The sequence below is a fragment of the Pogona vitticeps genome, chromosome ZW-PAR (assembly GCF_051106095.1).
Source record: "Pogona vitticeps strain Pit_001003342236 chromosome ZW-PAR, PviZW2.1, whole genome shotgun sequence".
NCBI classification, from domain to species: Eukaryota; Metazoa; Chordata; class Lepidosauria; order Squamata; family Agamidae; genus Pogona; species Pogona vitticeps.
This window is the reverse complement of record NC_135800.1, coordinates 4,980,577-4,993,753: the sequence shown is the minus strand read 5'-3', so window position 1 is coordinate 4,993,753 and position 13,177 is coordinate 4,980,577. Positions and strand designations below refer to the sequence as shown.

Here is a 13,177-nt window from a genome sequence, read left to right as displayed (position 1 = left end):
GGATTCTTTAATAGAGTCAATCCATCACATGCTGGGTCTTCCTCTTTTCCTGCTGCCTCCCACCTTTCCCAGCACGATGAGAGAATCCGGCCTTCTCAGGATGTGCCCAAAGCAGGATAGCCTCAGATTCATGTGCCCCCAGAAAAGCTTGATTCGATCTAGGATCCACTTGTTCATCTTTCTGGCAGTCCAGGGTATCCCTCAAAAGCTCTCCTCCAGCACCGCATTTCAAACAAATCAATTTTTCTCCCCCTTGCCAGCTTTCTTCACTGCCCCAGCTGTGGAGGCCAGCAGCCAAATATGACTCCCGTCACCAACAGCTAGACTACAGCAACGCTTTGTCCATCTCTTGTGAGTCACGCAAGGAGATTACTCACTGCCAGGCGAGTCAGACCATCTTCGGCTCCTGTAGGGAAAAGTTCTCAGCTTGGGAGGCCAGTAGATGGCCTTGGCCCCACGGTGCCCAATGAGGTGTGGTCAACCATTGAATACCCAACGGGGGCTATTTATGGTCTCAGGAAGCCAGCCTGGGAAACCGATTCATTTCAAAAGAATTTTTAGTCAATAAAGGAGCACATAAAAAAGAAGAAAATTATATCTATGGCTCACAGAGTATCAGACTCCAGGGACAGAAATTAGGAGTTTAAGGATTATTATCATGCTATCAAGGCGTATTGCCACCTATTCAGTTGTGAAGAAACCAAGTTTGCACTGCAAAACAAGCTTCTTCCAGCCCTATTCATTCACGATCTTTTTATTACTCATGCGGCAGAAGAGTAAGAAAGCCTCTTCTAAGGGAAAAGCTCATTTCCTCCCCTTTTTTTTTGCTAAGCACCTTCCCTAAAGGATCGTCCTCGGCATCACGTGCCACCAAGTCAGTGATGACTTAACGGCGACTCTTTTCGGGGGGGTTTCCAGGTAGAGAGAAGGCTCAGCAGTTTCCCATTCCCTTCTTCTCGTGGCGGCGGGGTCATCCTTGGGGTGTTCAGCTGGCCCAAGGCCACCTAGGCTGGCTTTTCTCCCGAGAGGCAGGAATTGACCTCCAGGTACCTCCACCCCCTGTGCTATCCAGCCATTTTAAAATGGCAAAGAGGCATGAAATGAACTGGACCAGATCAGTAATCAGGTTGTGATGGTCAATTTCACCTCTGTGGAAAGTGTGGGGTCGCTCCCAGAGTGAATCTATTATACACATATACCATGGCACCTGAGCATACTCACTGGGGCACTTTCTCATAGGGGTTTCCCCTCTTCTAAAGCTTTCTTGGACTTATGCAAAAGTTTGGGTTTTCCCCCACGCCTGTGCATACTTCTTGCCGCACATGATGGCCTTTGAGCCAATTGAACCGTGGCTGTTTTCAGCTTCAAAACAAAGTAGAAAGAACCGGAAGCAGCACTGGGAAAATGGATGAGGATCATGTCAAATCTGTTTTGACTTATGAAGGCCCTTTTTCAGGGTTTTCCATGTAGAGAATACTTAGAAGTGATGTAGTTCTGATCTTTTACAAGAGGGAAGATTATGCAATTAGCATCAATTATTGGACTGTTGTTGTTGTTTAGTCGTTAAATTGTGTCTGACTGTTGGTCGCTTCGGTGACACTGTCCAACCATCTCATCCTCTGTCATTCCCTTACGTACACAGTTTTCCAACATCAGGGTCTTTTCCAGGGAGTCTTCTCTTCTCATGAGATGGCCAAAGTACTGGAGCCTCAGCTGCAGGATCTGTCCTTCCAGTGAGCACTCAGGGTTGATTTCCTTCAGAACGGATAGGTTTGTTCTCCTTGCAGTCCAGGGGACTCTCAAGAGCCTCCTCCAGCACCACAATTCAAAAGCATCCATTCTTTGGCGGTCGGCCCTCTTAATGGTCCAGCTCTCACTTCCATACATCGCTACTGGAAAAACCATATCGGACTGTATCTCCCTTTATTTACACCTATGCAAAAATTATAAATGCATGTATTCACAGGGAATATGTGAAAGGGCTTATTTTCTATCCTGACCAGTGAAAATCTTTTCCAGCCTTCTCTCCGGCAGCTAAGATTTTACCAGGCATATTAGATCAGGGAAGAGTTAATGCAGGGATAATGGTTAAATGGGATGATAGAGAAGCTAAAAAATGGGAAGATGGAAACCAGCATATATAGACATAAACACATAACAGATATTAAAAGACAAAGTTATCTGGATGAAAGTGGATAGCTTTTATTTGTGAGCAGAGTCACTAGCAGATACAAGAAAGATGGGTTCTGGTTCAATTTTCTAACCTGTAAACCTCCTGTACATAAATACTGCAACTTGTCTGATATAAACGTTTCTGTTTTCCAGGGTTATGTAATGCAGACAGTAACTATTTGGCTGTTCCGATCTTTTGGACGGCACTTGACACAGTTCTTTACAACAGGATCCGTTCTCAATCATCCCAGAGTGTAGGGCACACGATAATGGCTCAAGCCACAGGAAGCCAGATTTAGGCTGAATATCAGGAAAAACTTCTCAACTGTTAGAGCAGTACGACAATGGGACCCATGACTTCAGGAGGTGGTGAGCGCTCCAACGCTGGAAGCCTTCAAGAGAAAACTGGACAGCCATCTGTCTGATCTCCTTTGATCTGGATTCCTGCATTGAGCAAGGGGTTGGGCTTGACGGTCTTAAAGGCCCCTTCCAACTTAATAATTCTATGAAGTTCAAATATATATATATATATATATATATATCTAAAGAACCAAAGATTCCCACCACCCTGATTCAAGGCATGCTGTCCTTTCTCTCCATTCCTTACATTTCATCTTACTGTTCTAAAGGCCTTCTTTGCTCATCTTATAACTAATGTCTAGATTAAAAAAGGCTAAAATTCACAGGTTTGGATGCAGGAAAAAGGGGGTTTCTATGTGGGCGAGGCCCCTAGGAATTCTTTGGGAGGTCTGGAAGAACTGCACGGGACGATGTTGGTAGGAAGCATTGTCAAAGCGGTCCGTTGACTATCTGCAAGAGTCTTCTGGGATCTTAGCAGCCATTAAGAAGGAGATCGTCGGCAAATTCTTCCAGTGATTCTGAGAAAGCTTGACAGGAATCACACGGCAAGTGTTCAGAAGGCCACCATTCTATCCACGTCATTGCATCCAAAGGATACTGGTACCTAGGAAGGCATGGACATAAATGCCATTTTAAAAGACAAAACAGGTGAGGGAACAGGCCGGTCTTAAGGTTGTGCCCCAGCGCCAGCCAAAGTCCGCTTTACTAATTGCACAGACTGGATTCAGACCTATTCGCATGAGGTCCAGAGTGCAGCAAAACGGCCAGATTTTTTTTTTTCTGGAGCAAATCAGACCAAATTTCCATTATCACTTCTGATCTGAGACATTACTCATTTTAGAAGGCAAGGGCTTTCTTTTCAAGTAGAAGATGGTCTGCGAATTTCACCCAGGCTTTAGAAGAGAAGCGGGCATGTTTGATGAGACGGGTGGGGGCCGTCCTGCCCTCCAGCATGAAAAAGCCACAATCGCAGCACACTCAAATGAACGGGGGGGGGGGCTTGCTTACCGGGCGTTGGCACCCTCTCCCATCTTCAGGGCCTCTTTCCCCATAATCAGGTAATTCTCCCTTGGATTAAGCTGGACGTCAGTGCACGAATATCTCTTAATAAAGGTGATTTCATCATTCTTCTTGGCAAACGTCACACCTGGAAGGGAACGGAGCACAGTGAAGAGAGGGGCCAGCAGCCTGGCTGAAGTGGCCACTTCCGAGAGTGACCAGCATCCAGTGACCGATTCTTTCCTTCCTCCCACCATCCCAAATCAACCTGGTAAGCCCACCCACAGATGATGCAGTCAGAGGAAAGGGGACCCAAGTTTGAGAACCACTGGTCTAGAGCAAATTCTACTCCTCTAGCTATCATCTAAAACCCTGTATGGCCAATGGTCAGTGCAGGTCCCACTGATTTCAGGGGGGCTTGCTCTAAGCACAACTATGTCTGCACCCCATCCCATATCGTTTCGGATAGAGCTAGCCGTCACCTGTTTTAAAGAGATCCAGAAGAATGGCAGTATATTTAACAAAGCTTCCTTCTGTCTTGGAGGAAAGGATGTTGACTTTGTAAACTAGAGACGGCAGAAAATAAATGAATTTAAAAAACCAGTATCAACAGTAACAACAGCTGTCATGACTGCTTCCAGACAAGTTATTTTCTTGAATGTATTCACAATGTCGGCTCATGGGAGAGATACAGCTCTACTTCTCGGAGCTGTGGTGGTGCTCATATAAGGCGTTTCTGGGCCCACCCCAGCGTCCCGCTGTTATTGACTGCTATGACATCGGAGAGCGAGCAGGTTCCAATAAAGGAGACAGCATTCATATGTATGCAGAGCTTAGAAACAGCGGCCAGGATTCTATCACTTGTATGAAGTGGCACAAGTAAAATGGCACAAATCTCAGCAGTGCATTGCCACTGTTTCAGGAGTCAGTGCTTGTATTCCTTGTCATGTCCCAGTTGTGTGACTTAGCACAAGACAAGGAATGTAAGCGTCGACTGCTGAGTGAGAGGGCAGTTTGCTGCTGAGATTCACATTATTTGACTTTGGCTACTACAGGTAAATTATAGGAATCTGGCCAAGTTGTTAGCAATAATATACTTCCGATTAATTCTTTTTTTTTTTTAAAGTAAGATGTTCTAAAGATAAAGTGGAAAGGGAAAGACCACAGACATCATCTTGAGATCATGGAAACAAGACGGAAAACAAGTGTAACGATCAAGGAAAAGAGATTTTGAACCTGGGAGGGACAACTCATTCTAGGACGGGCAGTTATAGGGGATAAGAATATCGATATACTGCCCAAAGCTATTTTTTCCTTTCCTAAAGAGCTGCCCTCCTAAGAGGCCTCCAAAGGGTCTCTGAACAGTACTTGGACGTCTCAAATCAAAGTGTTTCTTTTTTACATTTCCTAAATGGGATGGGACTGCCATCAGCCGTCAAAATGCCCTTCACCACCAGCGGGCAACTCTGTCACTCTCCAGATGTGATTGCTCTGCAGCTCCCAAAAATTCCTCCGCATGGGCAACACCAGCCAGGAGTGGCAGATGTTGCCAACCAACAACATCTGGAGAAAATCCCCCGCACCTCGCCTTCCTATGCCCTAGTTCCGTGGCTCGCCAGATGTTCTTGGACTAAAACTCCCAGAACACTTCACTACTCGCTGTGCTGGCCAGGGTTTCTGGGAGTTGCAGTCCAAGCACATCTGGGGACCGAAGGCTGGGAACCGCTGCCCTAGCTGAACTTTGGGCTTTGCCAGAGCTGCCTGAGAGCTCTCCAAGGTCCTGAAACATCTGCCATGTTTCCCTGAAAATAAGACAGGGTCTTGTACCTTACCATATGCAATGGGATTCTGGCATGCGGCTTCCTTTCGAACCTCAACGCTGATAGACTTATCCAGTCTGGCCTGCATGCGCCCACATTCCGCTGGGGAGAAACGGAGGATCAAGGTAAATTTTTAAAAAAATTCTGCTTCTGGAGAGATTCGAAATAGTGCCGTGACTTAAGCAAGGGAGACCCGAGTTCAAATCCTTGCACGCTGTTCTCAGCCCAGTTCCTCTTTTCTAAGGTCTTTCAGAGGAGGAGCAAAAGAAAACATGATTTAATTCTTTTTAAAAGAATTTGCAAACCTAGATTCCTAATAGGGGAAAAAAGGAAAGTAAACCCTTACATAGAATATAACAAAACATAAAGTTATAACCCCAACAGAAGAATCATGATCAGACGGGGCATATGAAATAAATTAAGATGAAACATATTGATGAGAATATATATACATACGAATTTATATTCCCAATGGTGGTGGGTGACACTGTATCTTTGAGTTGTGATTCTATTTGTCATTTATGTTTTTGTTACATTTTGCTATATTAAAAATAAATAAATAATAATAATAATTAAAAAAAAGATTTTGCAAAGTCATCTGTATAGGCAGCCCTGTTGAAATAATCAAATTAACACCGTCTGCCGCTCAGCCTCAGTGGCCGCAGAGCAGGAACTGTGTTTCTCAAAATAGGTCAGGAATTTTGGATAACCCCTTTTTAAGTTCAAGTGTAACTCGAATTGCGGTGTGGTTACTTCTCAGTGAATGCGTTTACCTTCCAAGCATTTACACTCAGCGCCTTCACACAGCCTTACAAGGGACTCTTCTCCGTAAGGATTGTAAAACATAGAACACTGTTTCTCTGCGGAAGAGAAAAGAGAGGAAAGCGCTTAGAAAGCTACGGGCTGGCTTTGTGATATGCCAGGCCCAGCGGGGCTGTCCAGTGGAGAATGCCAACAAACCAGGTGGCCTTACCCGGGGTGTGATATTCATACACAGTAAAGGTTCCTGGGCTCGGCATGTGAACACGGAACATTTCGACTAATTGGAAGCCGATGCATAGGAAATCCCGGGCTGGAATCTATAGGGGGAAAGCAAAAAAGTAGATGAGCAGGCAATGGGGGGGGGGGGCTCTTCCCACTTTCTTGCCTTGATAGGATCCTCGCTGGGGCATGGAAGATTTTGACAAAACCAGGCCATTTTACAGTGATGCCTCGCTAGACGATGATAATCCATTCCACTGAAATCACTATTTAGCGAAATCATTGTCTAGCGAAAAGCATTTCCCCATTGGAATGCATTGAAACCTGTTTAATGCGTTCCAATGGGGAAGAATCGTCGTTGTCTAGAGAAGATCGGCCATAGGAAAGCCGCTTTGCTATCTAGTCTGCCCACTAAGTCTTTTCCCTTTTACTTAAATATATATATAACTAGATTTTGTGATTTGTCAATTATGAATTGCTCAACTGTCGTTTGACCAGTGACGGTTATCATGTGAAATCCCGGCTGTTTGTACGTCACCCTAGAGAGCGCCTGTTCACTATAGGGCGGGATAGGAATGTAATAAATAAATAAGTCGGCAAAATGGGATACACCTTGAATACATTTCGGAGGTAAAGGACACAAGGAACGTACCGAATCCAATTGCACTAATACATGTCCGTCTGTGATCTCGTAGCCGGAAATCAACCTGTCATCGTTATTCAGAAGCTGAGAGGGGGGAAAGGGAAGGATGATTAGAGCGTGAGAATTGACTCGCTTATTTTGGACGCGATGAAATGGAGCAGAACGGTTGTGCCCATAGAGAGCAGAACCCGGGGAGGAAAAGCAGATTGCCAAACTGGCGATGGAAATGGAGTTGAAGCTTTTTTTCTGAAAGTTGGGTTAAACCTTTCTAACCTTAGCCAAGCTAATTCTAGGTTTAATGGAGGGATAGGGGTGTGGCGTGGTGGGGATCCTGCTCTGGACCTTCTCTGTCTCCCAACACCATGATGTGACATTTTCCTGCTTTTGTACAAGTTATTTCTGCTTTCTAATAAGCGCGAATGTTCTCCTCGTATTTTTTTTTACTCCGTTTTTCATGTTCAGCCTCCAAAACTGCTCGGATAATTTATTCAGAGCGTGCCAAGAGCGATTCTGAAATTTTGTTTGGTCCTCCCAACTGACAGAAATCACCCACTCAAGGTTCAAGGGATTCATTCTTTGCAAATTTGGGCAGGATCAGGCCTGGCCCATAACTCCATTGATGAGCGTATGGCCCGGAGGTCTGTCATGCCACAGATTTTCCAGTGGTGTGAATTTCGCAAAGCCATGGAGTCCAACCCCCGGCTCAAGGCAGGCACATCCAAGTCAAGGCAGATCAGACAGAAGGTGGCCCAATATTCTCTTGAAGGCCTCTTGGATTAGGTTGGTTTGCTTAAACATGTAGGTCAAACACCAACCAACTCACCCCCTTGCCCCGCCCAACACAACCCTAGAGATAACCCATCTTACGATCGATAAATCTTCCGTGTTGGCCTCCAGTCCAGTGGCAAGGGAGATGTCCATGACGGCGTGGGAGGAGGCAGAGTGTGGCTCAAACCTACGAGGCTTGTACCTACATGGGGGTTAAAGATTAAACGGGATGATGGTTTACGGAGTCCACCTGAGAACATCTCCCTTCATTTACAAGTTCTGTAAATCCTCAGGAGAGCCTTTCTCTCAGTTCTACCACCTTCATAGGTGCGTTTCTCTGCTGCTGCTCCTAGACTCTGGAACTCACTACCACTCCCTACCATATTTAAGGAGTGGTTTTACCAATTCCACCCCCCCATGGGTTTTTATGGACAACAGTGGATTCAAACCCTGTTCTCCAGAATCCCAGTCCACCACTCTATCCATGACACCACACTGGGAATCCCATGCTATATACGCAGTTCACTATAGAAATACATCGTTCCAAGGTGTTATTACTAGAACTGGCCACTAGAGAGAGCCAGAGTCCATGCTAAGCATGGGGTTTGCTATTATCCACGGTTTTCAGCATCCACAGGGTTTTTTGGAATGGATCCCCCACAGACACAAGGATCCCACTATATGAACAAATCTAAAATGAAGCGCTTGCCCCTCTGATTTGAGTTTTTAGTGAGCGGCACATGGGGACATCCTCATTTTTATCTAGACTTACTTGGCACAAGCTACCAAGTGTCTGACTTCACTGTAGGTCCTGAAGTAAAGGTCTCTTCCACCGTCGTCCGTTTCTGCAGAGGCAACGTACAAAATGGTTCATACAGATATTCAGAACCAGCTGCCCAGGAGATAGCTAGACTGAGGCATAAGAAAACGTCCCAGCAAGTCCAGCTTTAACCTTCAAGAAAAAAGAAAAATTTGACTTCCTCACCAGACTTCACATCAATCTTCAGCTCAAAGCTGCAAGTGTCTTCGGAGGTACTGCTCTTGTAATACACGTTCCTCAGCTACACAGGGACAAAAGAGATAAAATTGAAAAACAAAAAAAAGAAGTCCAATGACATTTCCAAAAAGTTTGAAGGATCTTGATTCGCTGGCTACCAGCATTGACGGATGATGGGGCTAAGAGCTCTTTGGCCTCCAGAGGTTTTTAACCACCGTTCTCATCAGCCCTACCCCAGTAGGGTCAAGGGATAATGAATATGATAGTGGATTATCATCTGGAAAACTCAACGTAGCCCATCCTTTCAAGCTGTTGGGACAAGAAGCTTTGTTCACTTACGTTCACAATGGCTAATCCGGTGTTACTGCCCGTGCGTACCTCCAGGTCATCATCCAAAGGAACCTGATCGTGTAGAGAGAAAGAGAGAGAGAGAAAACAGACACGGACTCAAAAATCACTTGAGGCTCTGACAGAAAACAACAGACCTTTCTTTTTATTTGGACTACAAGTCCCAAAATCCCCAGTTATTTATGATCGCTTCCTATGCCATAATGATCCGTCCACTCACTTCCACTGGCTTGCTGATGTAATTTTTCCTCGTCAGCCGGTAGTGATGAAAATCGCCGTGCGTCTTGTAGGCCACTTTGATGCTCATGTCCAGCACCAGCCGCTTGACAAGAATGGAATATTCCGTCAGGGACTCCAGCGCGTTGATCGTATCCTGTTCATCCAGCCAGGAGAATGAATGAGACATGAATGGATGGCAAGGCTGACCCTTTGGACGCACAGATCTCACCTGATCATCGCTGACAGATGGGACCGGATTTGGTCAGCATTGAGATGGGAGATCCCACAAGTAATCTTTTAGGGGTCCCCAGTTAGGAAGACGATGGAGTCTGAAACACACACCCCCCAAAACTGGCTGCTATTCAGCGACGAGAATACTGACCTAGCATGGCCAATGATCTGATTCATTCTAAGACCTCTGTTCCTTAACTAGGAGATGTGATACGGGGACCAAGTTTGTCTAATGTTATCTCTTTTTATCCTATTTTTATTTTATTTTTCATTTGATTGGTTTTATACGTCCCCTTTCTCCCCATACGGGGCCCAAGGCAGCTTCCAACAAAATAATAACAGGTTAAAAATGCTACGCAAGACTATATATTAAAATCAATTAAACATTGGCTAGGATTAAAAACCATTTTTAAAACTTTTAAAAATACACTATATCTAAATTTCACCCAATAGAGCATTCCCTGGGCACTTATCGCTTAAAAGCCTTCTCTGACTCTACAACGGCTTATTTAATGTTGTTTCTATGATATTTCTTGATTTTCATGGATGGATGGATGGATGGATGGGTGGATGGATGGATGGATGGATGGATGGATGGATGGCTACCTAGACAGCTAGACAGCTAGACAGCTAGACAGCTAGGTAGGTAGGTAGGTAGGTAGGTAGGTAGGTAGGTAGGTAGGTAGGTAGGTAGGTAGGTAGGTAGGTAGGTAGGTAGGTAGGTAGGTAGGTAGGTAGGTAGGTCGGAAGGAAGGAAGGAAGGAAGGAAGGAAGGAAGGAAGGAAGATGGATATAGTCTTTCTGTTTTTATTCTCTTGAATATTTTATCTGCTCATGTCTGAAGCAACCATTTCTCTAGAGGCAAAAAAAAAAAAACAACAGACCTCAGGCCATGATTCCAAAGGGTGGCCAACTTCACAGGAAAAAGCCTCTTCTTCCAAGTATGACCCCTCTGGGTCTGGGGGAACTCAAGACAAGGGCGTACCTGCGTGGAATAAAACCCGCCGCCGTATCTCTGCTGTTCAGACAACCATCTCATGATGGGGTTCGCATAGTCTTGATCTCCCCGCAGCAGAGTGGTGAGCAAGGCGTAGGCCGTGGTCTCCACCATCCGGGCGGTGTTCTCAGAAGGCGTGCTCGAGTCGACTTGCATGGAAGCTTCTTTCCAAAAACGATATATCGGCGGTCCAGCTAGGAGGACAGGAAATGGGAGTTAGCCATAGCAAGGCAAAGCAGAGCTGCCCCCGGGGACGGTAGAGGCAAAATACAGACGGGGTCGGTCCCATCCTTGGGCCGTGGCAGGCAACTGCCTCGGGCGGCAGATGCGCTAGGGCAGCCTGCCCGCCCCCTCTGACTGCAACCCTCCGCTGACCGCACCGTCCAGTCTGAGCTCCCGATTTACTTTTTATGAAAGCTTCCTTCTTGAGTGAGTTGTAGGCCGCTCGTGCGTTTGGGTGGTTCATTCTGGTCAGCGCGAGCGCATAAGTAACGATGGCCAAGGTAAAAGTGCTCTGGACCGAGTTGACGTTCTTCAGCAAATAATCGACAGCTTTGTTTTTAGCTTCTTCGACTTTCTGCCAAAGGAGAACGGAAAACGGTTCATTTTTGCTTCTTTGTTTTAAGTCCCACTCGTCCGTGCAAGAGCTCAAGGCCCGGTTTCTTCCTCTTTTGCCCCAGTCCGATTTTGTCTTCCTAACAACCCTGTTAGGTAGGCTGGCTGCGCCACAGATGCGGGAACCTCTAGCGTACAGGGGCTGTGCATTGGGCCTCTGAACGAAGGTTCGTACCCAAGTCTGCCAATTCCTCCAAGCGGAAGGATGTCTCTTTCCTCCGGATAAACCATTTCCCCATCTGCAAGGAGATTTCCCTCCATGATATGTGACTCAGGAGCAAACATAAAAACTACCGTAAGCCTGAATTCACTTTCAACAGCCAGTCACAAAACAAAGTGCTTACATAGTTGAGGAAAATAATGTGCTAGGAGAAACAGAGGCCGTTCCATGCTTGAGGGACTGCCACTTCTAGACAACCATGATACCTTCTGCTCTGACCCCCAGTTTGCTTTTGTTCCCTGCCCTAAGTTTCAGTGGGAAAGGCAAAGCACAGATTAGTGGAGAACGGGGTCAGCCGGTCCCCGAATTCACTCCAGGTTTTAATCCGAACTTTACAAGAGGTGTTTCAGGTGCTGGACCTTATCTGTCAAATAGGGGCTCGGCATCTCCGAGAGCTCCTTCAAAGTTCAGACGAAAACCTAGAACGCATTCGCCGCCTCCCTTATCCCGGAGCCACCAGCCAGCTCTGTGTATACAAGAGGGAGTGGGTGGGTTTGACATTATGTGCAGATCAGTCAAAAAATGTACAGCAAGGTGTATGCTAAAGACAAGGCGAGAACGATTGCACTCACCAACAAGGGGCAGATATGAATCGACTTGGCAAATCCAATCAGGGAGAAGGCTGTGAGATACAAAGTATTTTCCTTCTGCTCTTTAGGCAGCGTGCCCTTCGAAAAGATTTGTAAATGTCGCCGTTAGGAATAGATTCAGTCATGTGAAAAAGAAAGTACACTGTCTTTGAATTCTATGGTTTTACGTATCAGGACATAATAAAGATCATCTGGTCCTTAGCAGGTCTGAAAAGCAGGTAAATGCAAGCTCAGAGGAACAACAACTCGTGACCTATTACACCGTGTCATGATTTATTTTACAAAAATAAAGCCAAAATAAATAAGCTATGTGGGAACAAGTAAGTACACCCTCACTGCTTCCATGGGAATTATGAGGCCAAGTAGCAGCCAAATGCCCTTGAGTCATTGATCATCAGCAAGTGTGACCACCTCTATAAAAGCTGAAGTTTTAGCAGTTTGCTGGTCTGGAACACTTAGATGTGTGTTAACACACTGCCAAGGAGGAAAAACATAAGCAATGATTGTAGAGAAGCAATTGTTTCTGCAAAGGGTTACAATGCCATTTCCAAGCAATTTAAAGTCGACCATTCTACACCGAGGAAGATTATTCACAAGTGGAAAACATTCAAGACAGTTGTGAAATGAAATGCACTTTTTTCCATGTGTCTTTGGATTATTACCTGATATGTTTGCACAGACTAACATGGCTACCTCTTCTAAATAAATGTGCAAGTTTTTTATTGCGGGGTTTTTCACCTCCAGATTGACCTATGGACTTTTTATTTACTACGCGTTGAAATTCAATGGCTAGTTTCCTTACCTGTAGTTTTACTGGCGTGTAAGTGGAAACCTCCCGGAAAGACCCATCATCCATTTGACACATGTCAATCATCCACGTCAGGGTATTACACAAAGAATTCTGATTCACAGGTGTGTATCGGTGGACTTGTCCAAAAATCCGTAGGGCGAAAGCCGTCAACCTGCCGTGTAACACAGAGCACAATTGTGACTATTTCTTCCAGAAACTGTCCCTTGGGTCAGTTTTCAAGTGGATTTTTCGCTCAGGATTTGAGATGCCAAGAAAACCGGAAAAGCCAAATGCTTTGGGGAAGAGGAGTCAAAGATCCCATGTCTTTAAAAAATGGATGCGTGGATGGTGAAATCTGTCTCTCCGCTAGTATAATTGTGGAAAAATCGGATGTGTGGACAGTGGACAAGGCAATTATGCTAGGAAA

The 13,177-nt window shown here is 45.5% G+C and overlaps 1 protein-coding gene across 1 annotated transcript in view; it reads right to left on the bottom strand.

Annotated features, from left to right (window-relative positions):
* Positions 1–2,186: 2,186 nt before the first annotated feature.
* Positions 2,187–13,177, bottom strand: part of C5 (complement C5) — a 33,917-nt gene continuing 22,926 nt past the window's right edge. The window contains exons 26-41 of the mRNA XM_020809126.3: positions 12,763–12,922; positions 11,943–12,038; positions 10,941–11,112; positions 10,524–10,729; positions 9,309–9,461; positions 9,080–9,142; positions 8,729–8,804; positions 8,516–8,588; positions 7,843–7,945; positions 6,985–7,059; positions 6,325–6,430; positions 6,125–6,211; positions 5,364–5,453; positions 4,014–4,097; positions 3,541–3,679; positions 2,187–3,136 (exon numbers count right to left, since the gene is read on the bottom strand). Coding sequence (XP_020664785.3) covers positions 3,004–3,136; positions 3,541–3,679; positions 4,014–4,097; positions 5,364–5,453; positions 6,125–6,211; positions 6,325–6,430; positions 6,985–7,059; positions 7,843–7,945; positions 8,516–8,588; positions 8,729–8,804; positions 9,080–9,142; positions 9,309–9,461; positions 10,524–10,729; positions 10,941–11,112; positions 11,943–12,038; positions 12,763–12,922 — 1,816 coding nt within the window. The 3' untranslated portion in view covers positions 2,187–3,003. The remainder of the gene's footprint in view (positions 3,137–3,540; positions 3,680–4,013; positions 4,098–5,363; positions 5,454–6,124; positions 6,212–6,324; positions 6,431–6,984; positions 7,060–7,842; positions 7,946–8,515; positions 8,589–8,728; positions 8,805–9,079; positions 9,143–9,308; positions 9,462–10,523; positions 10,730–10,940; positions 11,113–11,942; positions 12,039–12,762; positions 12,923–13,177) is intronic.